Raw genomic sequence first — 18521 nt, forward strand, 5'->3', positions numbered from 1 at the left:
GTTGATTTGATTGACATCCTATGCCCTTCTAAAATGTGGGTTTTTTTGGGGGGTGTTGTTTTTATTTTGATTATTTATTTTGTGGTTTTATATTTTGATTTTGTTCTGTGAACTTCCCTGAGACCTCTGGGTATAGGGCAGCATATAAATTCAAATAATAATAATAATAATAATAATCAGTCTTGAGGTAAGGGGACAACTATGGTTTGATGAAGGGCTGTAAGGGATAATGTGCAAAGCCAGAATAGCTAATAGCTATTATGAGAATTTAATTTTTTTGGAAATTCAAACTTTGAGATTTAGGGTTGCTGAATTTTGAAGAGCAAAAAAAGGGAGGGGACACATTTGCCGACTTTTAACTATGGATCGCTAGGACGACACTTGTTTTATGTGTCCTGAAAAGGAGGGCGTGTCCTGGAAAAAGAGGACACATGGCAACCATACGCACACACCTCCTTGCCAAAATCTGAAATCATCCCTAAACCCTGAACATTAAAATTCTGTAGTTGTGAGAGCTCTGAAATTATGAGGACTGGAAACTCATTTTTTTTAAAGCACTGAGAGTGTGTCCTGTTTAAGATTGCAAATCACACCAGAAGATTTGTCTTGTGACAGGGGAAACAGGGTTTTGTCCCATGTCCCTTGAGGAACAAATGCCTTAAACTGGATTGGCTGCTATCCTGTGTTTTCTTTAAGCCCTCAGACTCAATCACCTCACAATCAGCACAGCGATTCCCCACAGTGCAGCGAGGCCTGAGCTCCAGGAGGCCAGCAGGATGGGACCATCCAGGCTACGTCTCTTCAGGAAACTGTGTCTGCAGGACCCTCAGAACGCCGCTTTTTGCAGGGAATTGCATTACCTGGCGCTCAAGCTGGGGAGGAAGAACTCGACGGTGGGCTTTTGGGGCGAACCTTTGGTCGAGTGGTCCGAAGGGCTGCACAAGCCACCGGCAAAAAAGAACTTTCTGGAGGATGCGAATGCGGAAGCGCATGCGGTGGACAGCGCAGCGAACGATACGGTCGTGGCGATGCCATCCAAGCCTAGTTCCAGCACCAGCGTTCAGGCCAGTTTGGAGAGCAAACTTCTGTCAGAACCTCTTCAGGCTCCTGGCACTGAAAGGCAAGTAGAACAAACATTTCCTGGAGCAAAGGACCAAATGTCCTCTTAGGGGGAAGATAGGTGTCATGCGAACTCCTAGCAGAGCACCTCCACCATGTGGGGAAGCTGGTTTCCTCTCAGCCTCGCCATCTGAATGGCTGACAAACACACCAGCATGTTGTCTTCGGTCTTACCCCAAACCCCAGGATTCAGATGGGCCACCCACCCATCAATGATAGTTCTGTGGGTCACAGTGAAGACCGATGGGAATACCGCAAAGCCAGAGCAGGGACCCACCTAGGGGCGCAGTGGGCAGCCTCTTTTGCGAGGCCCCACTGAAGCTTTCAGGATGTGGGTGGCACTATGGGTTAAACCACAGAGCCTAGGGCTTGCCGATCAGAAGGTCGGCGGTTCGAATCCCCGCGACGGGGTGAGCTCCCGTTGCTCGGTCCCGGCTCCTGCCATCCTAGCAGTTCGAAAGCACGTCAAAGTGCAAGGAGATAAATAGGTACCACTCTGGTGGGAAGCTAAACAGTGTTTCCATGCACTGCTCTGGTTCGCCAGAAGGGGCTTAGTCATGCTGGCCACATGAGCTGGAAGCTGTACACCGGCTCCCTCGGCCAATAAAGCAAGATGAGCGCCGCAACCCCAGAGTTGGCCACGACTGGACCTAACAGTCAGGGGTCCCTTTACCTTTACCTTTACTGAAGCTTTCCCCTGCTTACGCAGTGGACTCGTAAACTGGTGAACCGGGTTCGATTCCCCGCTCCTCCACATGCAGCTGCTGGGTAACCTTGGGCCAGTCACACTTCTCTGAAGTCTCTCAGCCCCACTCACCTTACAGAGTGTTTGTTGTGGGGGAGGAAGGGAAAGGAGAATGTTAGCCACTTTGAGACTCCTTCGGGTAGTGATAAAGTGGGATATCAAATCCAAACTCCTCTTCATCTTCTTAATTTATGCCTTCCTTGTGGCATGCTAAGTTGTCTGAGTGCATTCTTTGGGAATTACAGTGGTACCTCGGGTTAAGTACTTAATTCGTTCCGGAGTTCCGTACTTAACCTGAAACTGTTCTTAACCTGAAGCACCACTTTAGCTAATGGGGCCTCCTGCTGCCGCTACACCGCCAGAGCACGATTTCTGTTCTCATCCTGAAGCAAAGTTCTTAACCTGAAGCACTATTTCTGGGTTAGCGGAGTCTGTAACCTGAAGCGTATGTAACCTGAAGCATATGTAACCTGAGGTACCACTCTACTGGCCTAAACAATGTCATCCTTGCCAGGCCACCAGCACGTGAGTTTTGATATGCACAGATTTGGTATGCACCAGACTCTGGGGGAGCAACGACTGCATTCACACCTGGCTCCTTTCCTAGTCCCCTCAGAATCCCAGAAAGGATGGCCTTCCCTTCCCAGAGTAGACCATCCACCTTTGAGTTCATGCAAGCTCCTTTTTCCCTACAGCAACGACTTTGAGCTGAATCCCCTCGGCCACGACGAAATCAGCCTGGCTGACATGTATCGCTGGAAGGTGTCGGCCTACGCCCCTTGCAGTTCGACGTGCACCTCAGGTAGCTTTGCTGCGAAGGTGATGGTTTTCGAGAGCAATTCTCGCGAGGGACCCAACCTTTTGCTTGAATGTGCCTCGTTTCCTAGCACCCAGAGAGATCTTTTCTAGAAATAAGCCTGAAAGTCTGGTATTGTAGGTTGACAGCAATGCATCTGCTGTTCATTCAGGTATCCGTTGGCTGTTTACTTCACCTCTGCATCCTTAACTCTTCAACCACAAATTCTGCATGGAGCAGCCCCTCAAAAATTGGTGCCCCTCCAGCTGTCTTGGACTACAACTCACATCAGCCCTTCCTAGCACAGCCAGTTGGTCCATTTAGTCTACTGTTGCTTGCATGGACAGGCAGTGCTGCCTAATAATAATAATAATAATAATAATAATAATAATAATAATAATAATTTATTTGTACCCTGCCCATCTGGCTGGGTTTCCCCAGCCACTCTGGGTAGCTTCCAACAAAGATTAAAAATACATGAAAATGCCACACATTAAAAATTTCCTGATACAGGGTTGCCTTCAGATATCTTCTAAATGTCAGGTAGTTGTTTATCTCTTTGACATCTGGTGGGAGGGCGTTCCACAGGGAGGGTGCCACTACCAAGAAGGCCCTCTGCCTGGTTCCCTGTAGCTTTGCTTCTCGCAGTGGGAGAACCGCCAGAAGCCCCTCGGAGCTGGACCTCCCTGCTGCCCGGTCCCGGGGTTGGTGGGAGCTGAACTTGGACCTTCCTAAATGTGACCTGCAGTCCTTCCCCGTTCTAAGCCACTCTGTGCATCCATATGGCACAATGACAGACTTTTTAGCAGGTTTGTTCTCTAGCTGCCCTGGAGCATTTAACCCGCCACAGTGCACATAGGCAATAAACTATCGTATTTTTAAATTAATTGATACGAATTAAATTTAATGACACAATTGTTCATTGCACAGCCTTGATTCTTCATTCATATCCCAGCATTAACTGTGCAGCTTTAAGATGCTGTCCAGCTCTGCTGCTCAGAGCCTCTTCATGTCATAGCTGTCAACTGTCCCTTATTTGGCAGGAAAGTCCCTTATCCCAGCGCTGTGTCCCACTGCTGTCCCTTATTGAGGATGTCCCTTAAATTTCCCAGGTTTCAAAGGAAGCAGCTCCTCTCCCTCCCTCCCTGCCGACCAGGGAGGAGGGAGGCTCCAACTGTGTTGCTTGGCTGCGTTGCTCACCCAATAAGGAGTCTAAGAACGACTGGGGGGTGGAGCTTGCATACCTTGTGCCGATCAAATCGCCTTTGCTCAGCGCTTCCCAGCGGAGAGGTGACTGTGGTTTTCCTTGCTGCATCCCCTTTGCCGGGTTGCTGCGCTGTGGGAACCACCACTTGAGGCTTCGTTTGGCTGCTGGCTGGGCTTTCTGCCTTTGGCTCGGAGGGGTTCAAAAGTTGAACATACCTGTGCTTGGAAAATCCCTTATTTTGGCTGCTGATCCCTTATTTTTGAGGCTGCGAGTCCCTCATTTTCAAATCTGTAAATTGACAGCTATGCTTCATGTCTTTCAAGGAAGAGATGAGAAAGGAAACACGAGTAGCTTGCCCTCCCATGTTTCTGGATCTTCACTGGAGGCAGTGTGGTGTAGTGGTTAAGAGCGGTAGTCTCGTAATCTGGGGAACCGGGTTCGATTCTCCGCTCCTCCACATGCAGCTGCTGGGTGACCTTGGGCCAGTCACACTTCTCTGAAGTCTCTCAGCCCCACTCACCTCACAGAGTGTTTGTTGTGGGGGAGGAAGGGAAAGGAGAATGTTAGCTGCTTTGAGACTCCTTAAAGGGAGTGAAAGGCGGGATATCAAATCCAAACTCTTCTTCTTCTTCTCCTCTGGAAAACAGAGGTCTACAAAGTCCCTCTGGAAAGATGGGCATTGTGGAGACAGGATGCTGGTCTCCCTGTGGAGGCAAGGCCATCTTCTCCCATCAGATGAGATCTGGAAAAGTGCTGGTTGCGGCAGAGGGAAAATATCAGTCGCTTAGGCTGTTTAGCGGCCATCAGGGAAGCTGCTAGAGGCCATTTAACGAACAGGGACTAAAAAGAAACACTTTTGGTTGTCCACCCAGGGATCAGCAGCTCCTACGCCATGTGCGTCCGCTATGATGGCGTGGAAGTGGAAGAAGCGTATTGTGACGCCCTGACGCGCCCTGAGCCCACCCATGAGTTTTGCACAGGCAGAGACTGCCAGCCTAGGTGAGTGAAAGGAGCCAGTTCCCAGAACGGGACTGGGGTGGGGTTGTAGGTGTGCAATCTTAATCCTGAACTGGAATATGAAATCTATAGTTTGAGGTTGATGGAAGGTGGTTAACTGTAATGTTCTTCTGTCTTCCTTTACAAAACGCAAAAACTTTACATTTGCAAAATGCTGGGGAAATTATAGACAACTGCAGGACTCTGCTTTGTGGTTGTTTACCTTTTTTTTTAAAAGATATTTATTAAAGTTTAAAGTTTAACAATTACAAAAAGAGAAAAAAGAAAAAAGGAGAAAAAAGAAAAACAAACAGTAGTAATAAAAAAGATTACAATACTTCAAAAACAAAGAAAAAATACAGCTAAACAATAACATTTTAAAACAACATCCAATATTTCCATATATTGATCTTTCATTTGCTTATTTCCATGACTTCCTCGCGCCTCCCTTTTTGTATTCTTAATTCATAATTGTTTCAGCAAGACCTTTCCTTCTTTCACAAAATTTTGTTCTATAATTTATCTTAACACAATTTAATCTTAAATATTACACTTTAACCCGTTAACAATCCATTTTAACATAATTCTTTATAACCTTTCTGCTAAAACCATGTAAATTCATTTCAGCATCTTTCTAACTCATTAATTTTACAATGTTTCTGTAGATATTCTTTAAATTTCTTTGCTTTGTGGTTGTTTACTTAATTGGTAAACCAAAATCAGCTTGCAGAGTTTATATATATAAAATTTTTATTTATATTTTCAAGTTTATACATTTTATTAGTTTTACAATCAATTTAAAATTTCTAAACTTGACTTCCTTCCTCCTCTTTCTGCAGTTCCTTAAATTAATTTTGTAATATCTTCTGCATATCCAAATTCATTTGATTATCTACTTTAAATATATACTCTTACGAAACTGCAGGTTATTGCAGTAATCCTGCCAATGCTTTTATCTGTTTGAAATTTATCTGTAAATATTCAATAAACCACTTACATTCTTTTATAAAAAGTTTGTTATCTTGATTTCTTGTTCTTCCGGTAAGTTTTGTCATTTCTGCATATTCCGTAAGTTTTTGTATTCATTCTTCCTTTGCTGGGACTTCTGCTTCTTTCCATTTTGGGGCGAGTAGCGTTCTTGCTGCTGTAGTAGCATACCTAAATAAATTTCTGTACAATTTGGGTAGTTCTGCCCTATAATTCCCAAAAGGAAAACTTCTGTTTGTTTGTTTTTAAAAAACAACAATGTTATTTTGAACATCCTTTTCAATCATTATGTAAAAAGAAGGTTCTTTTTATCATATGTGTTGGTCTTGCAGTAAGGTTAAAGCTTCCTGGGAAATTATATACAGTCATACCTTGGGTTGAATGTGCTTCAGGTTGAGCGTTTTCAAGTTAGACTCCACGGCAACCCGGAAGTAACGGAGCGTGTTACTTCCGGGTTTCGCCGCTCGCTTATGCACAGATGCTCAAAATGACGTCACACACATGCGTGGAAGTGGCAAAACTTGACCCACGCATGCGCAGATGCACAGTCGCATCTTATGCTCTATTCAGGATGCCAACGGGGCTCTGGAATGGATCCCGTTCGCATCTCAAGGCACCACTGTATAATGAATTGCAGAGTTGATATTTTTAGTGGGAAATGCATTTGACTCTTGTGTGGTTATAAATCAAGGGTTGGCAACCTAAGGCCCACGGGCCGGAAGCGGCCCATGGGGGCTGGTTAACCGGCCCCCGAGCTGCCCCCGAACCGAGCTGCTTGCTCAGTGAGTCTCCGTGCGCTGCACTAAATTGGCGTAGCATGGCACGGGGGCTCTCTTCCGTGGCTCTGGAAATTGCTTCTGTGCAGGCATGGTTTCCAGCATCTGGGCATGTGCAGAAGCAATTTCCAGAGCCGCAGACGTGCTGACACGATTTCCGGTGTCACGCTGCGCCAGTCCGGCCCACGGAGGATCTCTGCGGGAGTGATCCGGCCCTTTCCCGGTAAGCCTTGCTGACCCCTGTTATAGAGCCTTATGTAGTTTGGAAGCTTGGAAGGTTCTTCTGTTTTCTTGACTCGGGTAATTCTGCTGCTCTGACCTTCCAAGTTCTCTCAGACTAAGCCATGGTTGCTCTCTCTTCTCTCTCGCCATTGGGGCCTGTCTGGAGGTGGGAGACCAGCCGGTGGAGTGAGTGTTCCAGGACCTGCAGCGAAGGCTATCAGTACCGAACGGTGCGCTGCTGGAAAATGCTGGCTCCAGGCTTTGACAGCTCTGTTTACGACGACATGTGTGAGTCGGCAGGGCTAGCCAGGCCCATGGAGCGGAAATCTTGCAAGAACAAAGCTTGTGGACCACAGTGGGAGCTGTCAGAGTGGTCGGAGGTATGTGGTTCTTTGGCAAGTGCAGCAAAAAAAAAGGTTTACAGCATGGGCCGGGGGAAATAGCTAAGCGAGCCTCTCTGCGAACGCAAAGACAAATGTCCCTTTTAGGCACTTGGGGAGCAAAAGAAGGGAATTGTGATGTTTTAACCCTAATTACCTTCATCTTAAGGGATGCGGGCGGCGCTGTGGGTTAAACCACAGAGCCTAGGACTTGCCGATCAGAAGGTTGGCAGTTCAAATCCCCTCAACGGGGTGAGCTCCTGTTGTTCAGTCCCAGCTCCTGCCAACCTAGCAGTTCGAAAGCACGTCAAGTGCAAGTAGATAAATAGGTACCGCTCCGGCGGGAAGGTAAACGGCGTTTCCGTGTGCTGCTCTGGTTCGCCAGAGGTGGCTTAGTCATGCTGTCCACGTGACCCGGAAGCTGTACGCCAGCTGCCTCGGCCAGTAAAGCGAGATGAGTGCCGCAGCCCCAGAGTTGGCCATGACTGGACCTAATGGTCAGGGGTCCCCTTTACCTTTACTTTTACCTTCATCTTACGCAATAGAATCACGGACATGAAATCCGTTTTAAGGAAGATAGCAGCCTTAGCGTATTATTATCATTTGAAGCGGGGTGGGCTCAAGTGTGAGGGTCAAACTCTGTTTTCATTTATTTTTATTTCCATCGTAAATTTCGTTGCCCAACAGCACAAACTTCTGTTTCAGTGTATCTGAAGAAGTGTGCATGCACACAAAAGCTCATACCAACAACTAACTTAGTTGGTCTTTAAGGTGCTACTGGAAGGAATTTTTTTATTTTGTTTTGACTATGGCAGACCAACACGGCTACCTATCTGTTCCAGGAAAGAGGAAAGCACTCCATGCATTTCTGCTTCTCTTTCAACCATGTTCACAGCCTTCTATGGCACCTTTTCTATATTTCCCCACCCAGGGACTGCTTCTTGCACATCAATGCATAGCAAACAATTAATAAATCAGTAGTGGTAATAACCTAATGTCCTATTTCACTCGGAATGAGTGCTCAGTGGCTCCACAATTATTAGCACAAGTATTCAGAAAGCCAAGGAAAAGCAAGTTTAGGCTACTGGCGTGTCATCAACCTGTACTGCCTGCCCCCTCCCCATCTAAGGAATAAAAGAAAGACATGTTCAGCCCCTTTCTGCTTTTTCTGAGTACAGTGGTACCTCGGGTTAAGTACTTAATTCGTTCCAGAGGTCCGTTCTTAACCTGAAACTGTACTTAACCTGAAGCACCACTTTAGTTAATGGGTCCTCCTGCTGCCGCCACGCCGCTGGAGCACGATTTCTGTTCTCATCCTGAAGCAAAGTTCTTAACCTGAAGCACTATTTCTGGGTTAGTGGAGTCTGTAACCTGAAGCGTATGTAACCTGAAGCGTATGTAACCCGAGGTACCACTGTAATCTGAAATCTAGACCATAATTTCCAGTATGCTCTTGCCAGGGTGGGGGGCAGTGGCTAGAACCGTGATATCTTAGACTACACAGCAACTATTACAGTTGTACCTCGAGTTACAAATGCCTCAGGTTACAAACGCTTCAGGTTACAAACTCCACTAACCTGGAAGAGTTACCTCAAGTTGAGAACTTTGCCCCAGGATGTGAACAGAAATCGTGTGCCAGTGGCGCAGTGGCATTAAGAGGCCCCATTAGCGAAAGAAAGCATGCCTCTCGTTTAGAACAGTTTCAGGTTAAGAACGGACCTCCGGAATGAATTAAGTTCTTACATAGAGGTACCACTGTGTTTATGTAGAATATTGGGTTCTGACCTAGCTCCAAGGCTCACTGCGAGAAGCGAAGTTATAGGGAACCAGGCAGAGGGCCTTCTTGGTAGTGGCGCCCGCCCTGTGGAACACCCTTCCTGCAGATGTCAAAGAAATAAAAAACTATCTGACATTTAGACATTAGTTGTTTAGATAAAGAACTATCTGACATCTGAAGGCAACCCTGTTTAGGGAAGCTTTTAATGACTGATGTTTTAATAAAATAAAAAAATTCCTTCAAGTAGCACCTTAGAGACCAACTAAGTTTGTTATTGGTATGAGCTTTCGTGTGCATGCAACACAGCTACCTACCTGTAACTAGAATGATGTTTTAATGTATTTTTAACCTCCTGTTGGAAGCTGCCCAGAGTGGCTGGGGAAACCCAGCCAGATGGGCGGGGTAGAAATAATAATAATAATAATAATAATAATAATAATAATAATAATTGTTCTTGTTATTATTATTTAATATTATTATTATTATTTCAACATCTGAGGCAAAAAACAACAACAACCCAACTTCCCCTCCCCACAATAAACTATACTGTGAATAAATTAGTCACCATTTGCTTTTTTAAACCGTACTTAAATTCTTCTGCCTGGGGCAGATGGCTCTGTTACGAAGGCATGTATGTTGACCTTGAGCTGACATAAATTGTTTGCGATATTAATCACTTTGGGAATATTAGGTCTGTTTATAAAGGAACAAGCTTGTCCACAGAAGAATAATTGCCTCCTCGGGGCTTGCATCTTTGACGCTGTTTTTCATTTTCCCTGTCCCATATCATCCTGTTCCCATCTTTATAGTGTTCTGCTCGATGCGGTGGCCCGGGGACGATGAAGAGGGAGGTGCGCTGCTCTGTAGAGCCCAATCTGTGCAGTGAGTCATTGAGGCCTGTTGGTGAGCGGGAATGCTCCGGCCCCCCCTGCGACTGGCATTGGACTGCCTCTGACTGGGGGCCGGTGAGTCACAGAACATTATTTCTATTTTCTCCTCATCTTAGAGGATCGAATTAAGAGGGCATGGAGGTGACAGGTCTGTCATCCGTGGGGAGCCTGTGGGTTTTGAGGTGGGCAGCAGGCGACTCATACCAGTTCCTGTCTCTTTGCTGCATGCTTGCATAACCAAGAAAATAGGCTGGCAAAGGATCCCAGCGTGTCACAAACTCAGTTCCCGGTCAGACTTGCTGCCTCCCTGGAATGAGATTATGCTTTCAGCTTTTTTCTGTATATGTTTTTGGGCAAGGTTGGCAGAAGCACAACAACGGTCTTTTTGGGAAGCTTCGTCAGCAATGTCCAGGCAACACGATGACCATGTACATATGTGTAATGGTTATAGGGGTTGCTCGTGCGTAAGTTGCTGCCACTCCTGGCTAGGTTACCTGGGTGAACCCTTTCTGTCTGGACAGCCTCTCACTTTGTGGCTGTCTCAGTCGCTGGCAGAATCCGTCAGTGGGCGTTTCTTGAACTTCTTCCAGCAAAGAAGTTCTTTGACGCCAAGTCTCCTCCTACTCTCCCCACTGGTCTCCAGTGAAGAGTCCTGGAGCCTTCTCTCCGATTCCCCCATCTGCCCCCCTTCACCCCTGGTGTTATGCTGATTTCCTTCCCCAGCAGATGGGCTGCTTCTCTCCCTGCTGGGACCCTCTCCGGCATCGCTCTGGAGCCTTCCCTCCACCTCTGGCTCCGATGGCAGTTCCCTGACAATATGCAACAGACAATCTGTATAGAATTCCTTCAAACCAGTACAAAATGAAATCTTTAGTCTCAAGTCTCTGAAAATCTTTAAATGAAGCGAGGTACCAGACTTTGTATGATGAAAGACAAGCTGTGAAGCTTTGTGTATTCAGCAAATATGATGTCCAACACTGAACAGTGATTCCGGATATTGACTACTGTTTCGTAGAATTCTTCATCAGCGTGATGGGAGGATATAGTATTGCTACATAAACCCATCTTATTTCGAATGGATGTATGTAAATGAAAATATCAAATGCTGTGGAACAGTGCTCATGTAATAAGATCTTCTTAGCCTGGGAGTCCTGTATCTGGATCAGACCCTGCATGCATATTTTTAGAAATTATTCTGCAATTGTGAGGCCTAGGTTAAGGTTACCAGATTTTTTCCCCAATTAATCCGGGGACACTTTTCAACTTCAATAGATTTTGAATGGGGTCTGATTTGTAAACCCGGGGACTGTCCCCGGGAAACGGGGACATCTGGTAACTTTAGTTAGGTACTTTTTTTAAAAAAAAAGAAGAAGGCAATTTCTGCATTCTGTCCATATTACTTGTGGCTGCATGGAATACACCCGTACCATAAATGTGTCCAAAGTCTTACAGATGTCCCCAATGCCTTCCTGATTAGAGACTGATGCTCAGCCGCTGTTACCTTGAAAGGCCACTTTGTTTCTCCAAGTGCTCAGGTTTGTGTGGTGAGGGACGAATGAGCCGCTTTGTCACGTGTCGCAATTTGGAGGGGAAGGTCATCTCCGACTCCCTGTGCAACCCCAACACCAAGCCTCTAGCAATCTATCCCTGTGGAGATAAGAACTGCCCTGCGCATTGGGTTAAACAGGAATGGGACCAGGTGAGTCCGTGCTTGGTCACGCCCTCCATACGAACAGGATGCTCTTGCCAACAGTGGTTTGCCTACTGCTGGGTGTGTTTCTTGACTAACCATTAACTGCGTTCTGTGCTTTGCCATTGCCTTCTGCTTCTGATCTCCCTTGAGCTTTCTCTCTTTTTTTAAAAAGTAGTATTTATTAAGAGTTTAAAGATTACAAAAAGAAGAAAAAAAGTTAAACAAAGCAAAACAATACATGAAAAACAAAAAACACTACTTATCTTGACAAAACAGAAACAGAAAACAAAAACAATTAAAAACACATCCAAAATTTCCATATCTTTCATTTACTTGTTTCAGCGACCTCCTCACACCTCCCTTTTTTGTGTTCTAGTTCAGTTAGCTATTTCAGCAAATCCTTCCCATCTTTCTCAATTTTTGTCCTATAATTTATCTTAACACAATCTAACCTTACTTTTTTCCCCTTTGGCCCATTAACAATCTATTTTTACTTAATTCTTTATAACATTTCTGCTAAAGCCATATAACTTCATTCCAGCATCCTTCTAACATTCATTAATTTTACAGTGTTTCTGTAAATAGTCTTTTAATTTTTTCCAATCTTCTTCCACTGACTCTTCTCCCTGGTCTCGGATTCTGCCAGTCATTTCCGCCAGTTCCATGTAGTCCATCAACTTCATCTGCCTTGAGCTTTCTCTTGGTAGGGTATCCGAGGTGTCGAAGCAGAGGGTTCATTGTTTCTGTTATAACCCCCACCCCCCAGTTTCTATAAAAGGACACAAGGCAGCTTGCATAAAATCAGCACACTACAAAATAAGATTTAGGAGGAGAAATAGCAACTTTAAAAATAACCAACTCTTTTATAAGCAGATGACAGGGAGCCATGGGATTGCATCCTTCTTCCCTTCCCTGGTCCCCAATTCACCAACCTCAACTAGGGTCCCCTCTTAACCAAGATTTGAAACCAGGATTTGAGGTAGCTTCCATAGTTAAGGAGAAACCTCACTAGCATCAATATGGTTTTGGCTCCAAACACCATCACCACATCTGCAGGTGGCCAGAAGACAGATCACCACAGATCACCACAGCCTGGTTCCTCCGCTGCTCATAGGCTGATTTTCTGCTAAACCATCTGCCTACATCTAAGCTAAAGGTGAGGAGCTTCCCCCACCTATCCTGGGCTGCATCGCTTTGGGAGTAAACTATTGTGGGTAGCTGCACGCCAGAGCAAAAACTGGATTTCTTTCTGGGCAGAGCCGCACCTTAAATTTAAAGCACATCCAACACACATTTTAAGGACATTACGTCCCCCAAAGAATCCTGGGAATTGTGGTTTCTTAAGGGTGCTGGGGATTGTATCTCTGTGAGGTGGAAACTAAAGTTCCCAGGATTCTTTGAGGGATGTCATGTGCTTTAAATATGTATTAAAAAGGTAAAGGGGACCCCTGACCATTAGGTCCAGTTGTGGCCGACTCTGGGGTTGCGGCGCTCATCTCGCTTTATTGGCCGAGGGAGCCAGCGTACAGCTTTCGGGTCAAGTGGTCAACATGACTAAGCCGCTTCTGGCAAACCAGAGCAGCACACGGAAACGCCGTTTACCTTTCCGCCGGAGCGGTACCTATTTATCTACTTGCACTTTGACGTGCTTTCGAACTTCTAGGTTGGCAGAAGCAGGGACCGAGCAACGGGAGCTCACCCCATGGCAGGGATTTGAACCACCGACCTTCTGATCGGCAAATCCTAGGCTCTGTGATTTAACTCACAGCGCCACCCGTGTCCAAATATGTATTAGATGTGCTTTAATTTCTCCCTTTTTGCCATCCTCTCTCCTCCCCCCTCCCCTCCCCATCAGCCCATTGGCTTGCTGTGAGAGACTGCTGTTTATATTTCATGTTTCTTGAGATAACTGGCTCCGTTTTTCCTTTTAGTGAAAAAAGAGGTATAGCTATGAAAAAACAAACAAAACAGAAAGCAAAACTACATAACCTCTAGTTTACTGAGAATGGATCTAGACACATGAAAGAAGTGTTTCGGTTAAATGCTTTGCAAACTTTGCATGAGAAATCGGGTTGGCAAAAAGGAACTCCACAGCGCCCTCTGGCATCACAGTGTTAGCCTGCATAAACAACACACACAAAGTGTTTTTTCCTTTGGCAGTGTAGCTGAGTGATTGGTGGGGTACAGCTATTAAGGGGGAATAAAAACAAAAACATCAACAAAGGTGGGATGGGAAGTGAAAAAGAAAATGTGCAGTGCAAAGCACCCCTATATATATGATTGGAGTTGTGTAATAACTTGGAAGATTTGATAAAAATCATTATTAAAAAAATAGTTACTGAGTGGATTGGAAATTTTATAATGAAAATAAAATAACTTGCACCCTTGCAGTAAGGGTAGACATAATGAAAATGGGAATAGATCGAGTCTCGAATCAATAAAAGTTAACTTTTGCTATGTGTAAGATTTAAAAGAGGCAACTGTACCTTTGCCTTCCTTCCAACACCTGCCTCGCCAGAGCACATCTTGAGCTGGGAACTGGCATCTGTCAGAAGCAGGAGGGGCAATTGCCCAGCATAACCCCATGCAACATTCTCTTTTTTATAATAAGTTTTTATTAAATTTTTCCTTTACAAATTGATCAACACAACCATGTTCTCAAATTTCCAGTTTTTGTACGTCCACCAGCTCCTCCACCAATCATCCATATTTTCTATCTTTACGCATTTTCTATATATAATATTGCCAATTAATATTATCCTTTCATCTCTATTTCTTTTTTACAATACACCTTTAACTATCACAAAGCCTCTAGCGTTGTCTGTTCATCACATATGTTTTTCAGATAATCCGTGAACTTTCCCCAGTCCTCGATGAACTTGTGATCCCTTTGGTATCTAATTTTCCCAGTCATTTTGTCCAATTCTGCGTAATCCATAAGTTTCATTCTCCACTCTTCAATGGTCGGTAGTTCCTCTTGTTTCCATTTTTGGGCCATTAATATTCTTGCCACCCCATGCAACATTCTCATGCAACATTCAACATGCTGGCGACTGAATGAAACCCCTCTTCCTCCCTTCCAGTGCAATGCGACATGCGGCCGAGGGGTCAAGATGCGGACAGTGCTGTGTGTGGGGCTGGAAAATGGACTGTACAAGGAGTACCCCGAGAAGCGCTGTGACGCTCTCCCCAAGCCAGAAGTGCAGGCGTCCTGCTTCAAGAGACCCTGCTCCACCTGGTTCTCCACCTCTTGGTCCCAGGTAGAGGAAGGGGGGGTAGTTCTGTAGTGGGGCTTAAGATAGGGATGAAAAGAGGTTAGATGAGCCCCATCCGCTCCTCACTTCCCTCTACAGGCCCTGCAGAAACTGCCTTCTTAACTGATGGACGCACTATGGGTCTCATCCACTCAGTAGATGAGGAACCACACACACCTGTGCAGGTCCTCATCCTGTTCATCACCCAGCCTTGACAGATCACCAACAGGAGCACCCTTAAGCAGGGGGCTAGAGCAGGGGTCAGCAACCTTTTTCAGCCGTGGGCCGGTCCACCATCCCTCAGACCATGTGGTGGACCAGACTAGATATATATATATATATAATTAAATGAACGAATTCCTATGCCCCACAAATAACCCAGAGAAGCATTTTAAATAAAAGCACACATTCTACTCATGTAAAAACACGCTGATTCCCAGACTGTCCGCAGGCTGGATTTAGAAGGCAATTGGGCCGCATCCAGCCCATGGGCTTTAGGTTGCCTACCCCTGGGCTAGAGTCATTCCTGGGCCACAATCAGATTTGATTTGATCAGGCCCACATGCAAACCACCCTGGCTTCTGTGCACACTGAACACCTGCTCCAAAGATTAAAATAATTATTTACATTTCACAGTGCTGCTTTGCTACAGCAGCCCTTTGCCAGCTTAAGCCAGCTCTGCAAAATTCAGCCGAGAGAGCAAGTCCCTTTAGGGCAAGAGCTTTCTATCATTTCAGGACAGCCTCCGGGGATCCCTTTCGACAGGACGCCTCTGTTGCTATAAACGTTGCACTCCGTATCCCCCTTTCCTGCCACTGGGGAACATTTAGTTATCTTGATTTTAAACCCCCGCCCCCCTCTGCCTCCTGTAGTGCAGCAAGACCTGTGGCACAGGCCTGCGTTTTCGTGAGGTGAAATGCTACCAAGGAGAGGTCCTGGGGCAAGGCTGTGAGTCAGCTTCCAAGCCTGAAGCCAAGCAGACATGCCAGCTCCAGTTGTGTCCCACAGATGCCCCAGGTAAGGGGGATAATTTCCTCAGGGGGTGCCCTTGCAGGCTCAGTCTGAGAGAGAGAAGGGTCACAGCTATTTTTGCTTTGTAATGCACGTGGGGATTGTGCGGTAGAGAAGCAGAACGGCAACATTGACTGGCTCTGCTAACGATTGGCTGACCGGCTGTGATGTCACAGAAGGGTGATGCGAGCAGGAGGGTCTGTGGTTGCCATTGGAGGACCGGTTTAGCTCGAGAGAGAGAGAGAGAGAGAGGGTAGGCAGGTGCATGGAAAAGAATGGGGCAGTGGTGAAACATTGGGTCCAGGATGGCAGGATTTGAAAAATGAGCAGAAGGGAAGGCCAGAGGAAAGGATTGGAGGAAGAGGACGAAAACTAGGGAAGAGAATGGAATAAAGGGTACATGTTGGCCAAGAACTGCAGAGATAAGGAGACTACGGTCCCCATATAAATTCGAAGTCAGCCACATATTGGAAATAAATTAGCTCAGTCTGTGTGGAATGGCCAGGGAGGGATTAAGCAACTCTCTTACTGACGCCTGTTGTCCTATTTCCACTCTTTAGATGAAGACTGTGAAGACAAAACGACAGCTAACTGTGTTCTGGTCCTAAAAGTGAAGCTCTGTTCACACTGGTACTACAGGAAGGCTTGCTGTAGATCTTGCAGGAACAAGTCGCCCTGATTCCACCTCTGGCTGTTGTAACTTCCCTGCCCAGAACAAGGAGCAAAATATCCTTAAGCACCAGAAGACTTTACTGAAATCTGCATTCTAGACCGGAAGCCATGGTTCCCGACTTGCAACAAGAGAACATCCTAGCCAGCTAGGAAGTATTTTTTTTCATGTAGCAGTCAAAAGGACCCTGTTTACACGGCCTTTCAAAAAAAGACATCAGGTCTCTAGAAACCACAGTACCAACATCTAACTATCAGACTTCAGAGTGCGCCTCGCAGGTGCTTTATCATGCTACGTGAAATGCTAAAATCCTTGACCTCCCCCATATTGTGGAACACCTGGGGCTTAAAAAACTGCCACCCCTTCCCACTCCTTTAGCCTGTAGGCAGTCCCCTGCTGATATTGGCATCTAGGTGAATCCAGGCCTTTGCATTTATGTAGTGCATCAGATTGTACGGAGCATTTTGCAGTCATTCAAATGTAAAGAACAGCCCTGCTGGATCAAACCAAAAAGTCCAGCTAGTCCAGCATTCTACTTCTCACATTGGGCAACAGATTCCTTTTGGGAAGCTCAACAACTTCCTCCTGCTGTTGCTCTGGGTCTCCAGAGACATTTAATTTAGCTGTTGTAGCTAGTACCACCCGACAGAACTTTCCTTCATGAATTTGTTCTTTGCTGAAGGCCACCTGGAGAGTTCATGAATCCGAAAGGAAAATGGGAGCGTGTGCTCTCTGAGTTTATCGGAGCGGTGCCAGTGCAACAATTCTGCACAACTGCAAGCTGCGTAGTATCCATCTATACCACCCATACGATGCCTCTGGCGTTGCGCATGGCAGTTGGGAATTCACGGGGACGAGAGGCGCAACCCATGCAGGGCAGGAGAAGCAGCACATTGCTCAAGAACATTCTTTGGTTAGAGTGCATCAAGTGTTCTGCCCAGCGTCAGTCTTAGAACTTGGTACACAGGAATCTCATGTGCAGACATATGCTTGGAGGAAAGTTATGTCACGGCATGAATAAACAAAAGGGGAGAGAGAGAAGGGGGATGCTTTGAATGTTCCATCCTATAGATATAGCAAGTTGTCTGTGATTAATCTACAAAATCTTTTTTAAAATCACTTTACAATAAAGAGAGAGGGGGGGAAAACACACTTGTGCTTTCACAATGTGAGGAGACTTGTGGTAGGTGGGAAAAGGGCTCGTGCAATGGAAGTTGCACGTCCGTGGCAAGAAGTAGCAGGAATGGGGAGGTGGTTGACTTGGGAATCTGAGGGGAGGGGAGAAGCTCTCCAATGTTTCTGTGAAATTGCTGGGTGGGATTTTGGCCTGGAATGATGGGGACATATCTAGCACCACAGGCAGGCACAAGACATGCGCAACTACGCTTCTTGATAAGGATGAGCCTTTTGAGATGGGTTCTTCCAAGGATGAAGCTATAATCTTGGGAGAGGTCATCGGGAGAACACAGGGCGTCTACAAGCAGCTTAATATCCCTCTTTGAGGCCTCTTGAAAAATATTACTTGGAAGGATCCCCTACCTCACTTTTTTGCAAGCATTGATTCATCCCAACCCCACAGATTGGAGGCTGTGCATTCTGCCTTTCAGTTACCACTATCCATCATTCCTGTGAAAGATTTGTGGGAATTTGTACAAAGGGAAATAAGCTGATAAGGACATGGTTGACAATCATGTGGAAACCTCAGGTGAGAAGACCATACTTGCTTTCTTCCAACACAGCTTGACGTGCCCGTGTCTGCACCAACTGTTTAAGATGCAAGTCTGTGACAGTGTTTGGCCTATTTCAGGTATGCCAGGTCTATGCTGAACAAGAGCGATTACCCCAATCCAGAAGCGGGTTTCCTAAATCTGCGATGTAACTGGAGTGAAAGCTTTAGTTGGCAATTGAAGAAAGGTAAAGGGACCCCTGACCATTAGGTCCATTCATGGCTGACTCTGGGGTTGCAGTGCTCATCTCACTTTATTGGCTGAGGGAGCC

At 45.9% G+C, this 18521-nt stretch overlaps 1 protein-coding gene across 3 annotated transcripts in view; it reads left to right on the forward strand.

Moving 5' to 3' along the window:
* LOC310846752 (ADAMTS-like protein 2) overlaps positions 1–17659 on the forward strand; it is a 39736-nt gene extending 22077 nt beyond the window's left edge. For 2 of the 3 annotated variants that reach the window (XM_083743818.1, XM_083743819.1), the window contains exons 10-18: positions 697–1120; positions 2560–2666; positions 4740–4866; positions 7015–7228; positions 9815–9970; positions 11424–11594; positions 14672–14848; positions 15715–15859; positions 16414–17659. In XM_083743818.1, the coding sequence (XP_083599944.1) occupies positions 697–1120; positions 2560–2666; positions 4740–4866; positions 7015–7228; positions 9815–9970; positions 11424–11594; positions 14672–14848; positions 15715–15859; positions 16414–16532 (1640 nt within the window). In that variant the 3' untranslated portion in view covers positions 16533–17659. The remainder of the gene's footprint in view (positions 1–696; positions 1121–2559; positions 2667–4739; positions 4867–7014; positions 7229–9814; positions 9971–11423; positions 11595–14671; positions 14849–15714; positions 15860–16413) is intronic. The other variant, XR_014565536.1, reaches the window with a different exon arrangement.
* The last annotated feature ends 862 nt before the right edge of the window (positions 17660–18521 follow it).

The sequence above is a fragment of the Podarcis gaigeae genome, assembly GCF_964106915.1.
Source record: "Podarcis gaigeae genome assembly, chromosome: 6".
Classification (NCBI taxonomy): Eukaryota; Metazoa; Chordata; class Lepidosauria; order Squamata; family Lacertidae; genus Podarcis; species Podarcis gaigeae.